General features: G+C 34.2%; 1 protein-coding gene across 1 annotated transcript; it reads left to right on the top strand.

The window, feature by feature from the left end:
* Positions 1-4,716: 4,716 nt before the first annotated feature.
* Positions 4,717-4,944, top strand: LOC108372953 (putative uncharacterized protein DDB_G0292330). Its single transcript, XM_017628783.1, has one exon. It carries the CDS (start codon positions 4,717-4,719, stop codon positions 4,942-4,944), a length of 228 nt encoding a protein of 75 aa, XP_017484272.1.
* The last annotated feature ends 208 nt before the right edge of the window (positions 4,945-5,152 follow it).

The raw sequence follows: 5,152 nt of genomic DNA, 5'->3' as shown, positions 1-5,152 counted from the left end.
CCAAGTGATAGGAAATATTACTTATTGCAGCATTTTTATTTTAAAATTTGCATTCATTCAATGAAGTGATAATATTATGTGGAACAAGAGTGATAATATTTTGACACATGTATGTACTTAGTGGTTTTTAAGAGTTGCTTAGTCATAGCACACAGAAATATTTAAATGTGTGTGGGTGTAACAGCAAATTTGAAGTGTGTCTGAATAACGGTTGGTGTATTGGGATATTCAAATTTTTTTTTCTACAGTTACATATTTTGATTACCAGCAATCCATTGCGACTTTTATGCATTCGCAATTAGCTACCTTATTAAGCAGCTTCACTTGACTTCTTCACATCACTTTGGTCTATCCATAAATTATCTAATCATAATAAAACGTGTATTACGAATTCATTAAAGCAACGGCTTTCAGTTCAACTCTAACCCAAATAAAAATTTTTATCGCACATTTAAATGAAGCAAACAAGTACATAAAATAAACTAAAAGCCAATAGCTCGATAGCTTAGCACAGCTGCGCGCATTCATAACTCCGGTTTAGGATAATAAAAAAAATGATCGTAAACTACAAGTAATCGTTAAAATGGAGCGAAGCGCTTTTAATTTGGTGTTTTTGACAAAAAAAAAAAATATATCGCTTATTCGCTTTTATAGAAAATGACTTTTGTTAGAAAAAGAGGCCAAGAGTGCTTTGGGTAAAGTGGCATCCGTATAAATATTTTCTTCATCTGATATTCACCACCTTTGGTTTCCTAAAACTGACTTCCATTACTATAAAAAAAAACAATATTCGAATCAAAAACATCCACTTTAATTCGGGTATCAATCTTATTGATTGGCAGCACCGAAACAAACAAATTATACGCGCATAACGATGCCTTTTGGATGAGCATCTTTTGAACGAGAGACTTTCAGTTAGCTTTACGTTGGCTCTAAATTACAGTATAACCAGATGATTACAAAAACCGCAGCAAAATGAGGTTTGAAAAATGATTAGAGAAAGTGATATTCTGCGAAGAATAAGTTTAAAAAGATGTCAGTATATTCATACTTTAAAAACTTTTTTAAAATTTTTAGAGTTTTGATAGTTTTGAGTTTTCTGAAGTTTCCCATTTTAGATAACTTGATTGGGATTTCAAAATTTTCTAAACTTTCAAAACTTTGTGAATTTGAGAAAATTTAGTAAATCACAATAATTCAATATGATGATGAATACTAGACTTCTAGAAAATAGAATTTGTTTTTCAAAAATTTTGAGAATTGTAGCAATTGTAGGAATTCTAACAAATTTTACCTAAGTAAAAGTGTCGAATATACAAAATTGAACAAACCAAATTAAAAGTTTTGGATTGTTGAAAACATTTTCATATTTCGTCGTTTTTGAAAATTTAAAAATTTTCGTAATTCTTGAAGAATCAAAAAAATTTTGGTTGTTGTTTTCAAAATTTTCAAAAAATTTAAAATTCTCAAACTTTGTTATATCAGTATCTACAAAATTTTGGAACAGTTCAGAAAAGAGGAAAAATTTTGGAATTTTTCAAATACGTTAATCTGTACATTTTAGAATTCTAAGAATTTTCTATTTTTTAAACACAAGTACCATGAACATAAGAATTTTTCGACAATATGTCATGTTTCATATTTTTACATTATAGAATGGATTTTAGAATAAATAAAATTCTCAAAATTTTCTAAAATCTCAATAATTTTGTACATTTCAAAATATTCTCATTTTACCAAATTCCCGTTGTTTTCTAAACCTGTGAAATATTTAAAGTTGCTGTGACTTTTAACTGTGTAAAATAAAACAAATTCGAAAATACAACAAAAAAATAAAGATTTAAAATTAAGTACATAATTTCAAAATTTTGAAAATTCACTGAATTCGAAAAACTGATAGGCCTACTCAAATAACATGATACTTCAAGCTAAGCACACAGCAATTTCGCCCCCTGGATCTGCCACTAATACATACATACATTGAGCGTTGTTCGTAATGCAGTAGCATAAGAAAGTTGTCTTTCTAGATTTCACCCTACAATGAAACTCACTCCTTTTACCATAATATATCTTACTGATAAAATAACCCATTTTTACTTCTTTAAGCACCTTTCCGCCCTATTATCCAAAAATTCTAGATAATGGAAGGCTCCGAAGGCTATTTTACACTTATACTCATTCAAGTGGTACTCAAATAACTTCAAAAGCAATTCAAAATACTCGTATAAGTATATGAATTTCTGGCACGAATCATGAATTGGGTTCTAATGAGCTCATCAGCCTTCTCGGACATTGATAAGCTAAACCACGAACGTTTTATGTACACTCATCACCATCTATCGAGGGAAATCCGATCGCCAATAGTTTTTAAATAGCGGATGAAATTATTTCCTCGTATATGTCACATCTCTATATGAGCCAAATGTATGAATTTCGCAAAAAAAAAATCGATTTAAGCGACACTCGCAGCCCTGCATTTTTTTAGAATTGACCATCTTAAGAAGCCAACGGAAAATACGGCTTTTACAAATATCTCAACCCCAAAGCCACCTCATCAATCATTCGTTTGCGCAAATATTTGGGCTAATATACATACATATCTACCCTATAATCCAATTGTGAGTCAGATTGGACTATAAATTCTTTTGTATCTCGGCTCCAACCTCACCTAGGGGATCCAATTGTAACTCACACCCATTCGTGTGGTTCCATAACACCGAACATAAAATCTAATTAAAATCGATCAAAGCGGCTGAGGAGAAGAATTGCGAGCACACCTACACCAGAATTTTGTACTGCTAAATTACGTACAAACAAATACACCAGGAACCGATTTTTTAAATAAAAATATTTGGGTAATTCGGTGATAGAAATTTATGACTAAAAACGTGATTTATAACAGAACAGAAAAATCAAACTGGGAATGCTTATACGAAAAATGCTGAAACTGTCATAAATTACTTTTTCACTCATAAATTTCTATCATCGAATTTAATAATCTTATGAAATTCAAACCATTCAAAATATGTCTGAATTCAGAGCAATCACTTAGTTGAATGCTTCCAGACGTTCAGTTATTTGGACTTTTTTCTGTTGTCAGTGCTGAGACACCATTCATTGGGTACCCATTGGAACGGCAGGGGCATGAAACATGAAATTATAGAAAACTACTGATTTTATCAGTGATCGCCAGGTTCGGCAGGCGATCTTCAAACTCAGAGAGGAAAGATTCCCTTCATAAGCACTACCATTCGACATTCGAGGGCGGCATAAATCAGTTGATTCCCTCATTTGCAGAAAAGTATGTAGTATACAAAATAATTTTGAGGCATAAAGCCTCAATCAAGCCTCGCTATATTTTTGGTCTTTCTGCGCTCTTTCTCTAAAGTTTAGAAATAATTATAAATTTTTTTTATGAAAAGCTAAATATATTTAGGACCGTTTTCTTAAGCGCGTTTTAAAATTTATCTGCCCTTTAAAAATGAATTTTGTTCTCAAAAGATGTAGATCGAAGGACAGTTAAATTTTAAAACTTACTTGAGAAATAGGGCCTTAGACACTTTGAAATTGTCCAACAGACTACCAAAGCAAGAATTTATTTGAGTTGCCAACACACTAGATAACTAACTGTTTTTCGGTAGGTACTAACTAGATAATATGAGAAATAATTTTAGAAAATATTTAAAAAATATACGCACCATTACTAAACACACACCACTGTCATTACTGTGCACTGTCATTTAATGTTATGATTCGGCGAAAATATATAAAAAATTAAAACTAATTCAATTCTGTATGCAAGCGTCGGTCGGCATAAAACCGCAGGCGATTATCTACAACTAAAATTTTTTCGCTTGCATTACTCGAAGTTTTACTAAATATGCACGTTTTTTTTTTGGTTTATTGTTATGGAAAATTTACACTTAAATCACACGGCACGGCATAGGTGGGGTGGGAAATCACCGACCCTTCACTGCACTAATTATGCAAGAATGTAACTTTTTTTTTTATTTTTGTTGCTGGCTGGCGGTGCACTTAATTTTTTAATTTATGGAAATCATTGCAGTTTCCGATTAGTTAATCCCCTTTAAAGCTAATAGTTTTGCGGTTAAATCGAAAGTAGTTACGGCTACCGGCGCTTTTTTTTTACAGCTTTTCTGCGCCTCGTTGCACTTTTGCCGTCGCAAGTTTCAAGTTTTCTTGCACACGCGCGATTACACTGTTTCTTTTTTCGCTATTCCGCTATTCGCGCACAAAAGTTGAGTTAATTAAGCGCCGTAATATTCGTAGTTTCGATTGAAAATCACGTTTAGTACCTATTTAGTAGTAAATTAGTTTCAAAATTTGTAGATATTAATTCAATCACTTGTTTCCGCACAAATTCATTGAACACTACGAATAGTCCCGTGCGAGCGCGAATTGTTGGTCAACTGAACCAGTGAGTGGTGAGATGTGCTGACAGCACTGATTGATGGCGGCGGGCCGGTGGGCGAGCGTTTTTTCCACTACGTATGTGTGTATGTATGTAGGTACTAGTGTCTCAATAGCAGCAAACGGCTACTACTAGCAAGCAAACGCGTACTAAACAACTGGCCATTCGATCGAACGTACGGCGGAGCGTGCGAGCCAACGAGCCAACGAGCAAACGAGCGACACGGTACCACGATGCAAACAATCTGCGTAACAGTCAAAAGTAGACTAACATGAATTTCCAACATGAGCAAGTACAAAGTTGTACAACAAATGGGAATTACAACACGACGACACGACGATGATGACGACGACAACAACAGCAACAGCAAGCCAGGCAATGCATGTACAACGACAACGACAACGAACTACGACATCGACATCAACATCAACAACGACACGATGTACAACCACAATAACAATAAGAAAAACAGCAACAACAACAGCACCAACATCATAACGCAGAACAAGTAAAGCAACGATAATGGTGATAGCATGGCTGGCTTGCTTGCGGGTGTTGGTGTTAGTGAAGNGCAACAACATAACGCAGAACAAGTAAAGCAACGATAATGGTGATAGCATGGCTAGCTTGCTTGCGGGTGTTGGTGTTAGTGAAGATGGCAGCGGCAGTGGTGGGTTGAGTGCTACTATGGCAATATTCGTAGCAATAACGAGTGCCGTA

The sequence above is a fragment of the Rhagoletis zephyria genome, unplaced genomic scaffold (genome assembly GCF_001687245.7).
Source record: "Rhagoletis zephyria isolate East Lansing unplaced genomic scaffold, Rhagoletis_zephyria_1.1 Rzeph_scaffold_06197, whole genome shotgun sequence".
Classification (NCBI taxonomy): Eukaryota; Metazoa; Arthropoda; class Insecta; order Diptera; family Tephritidae; genus Rhagoletis; species Rhagoletis zephyria.
The sequence above is the reverse complement of the archived record's forward strand: the minus strand, read 5'-3'. Positions and strand labels throughout refer to the sequence as shown.

What these genes read in the sequence shown, in the direction of transcription:
- LOC108372953 (XM_017628783.1), top strand. Translation starts at nt 4,717, where the DNA reads ATGAGCAAGTACAAAGTTGTACAACAAATGGGAATTACAACACGACGA.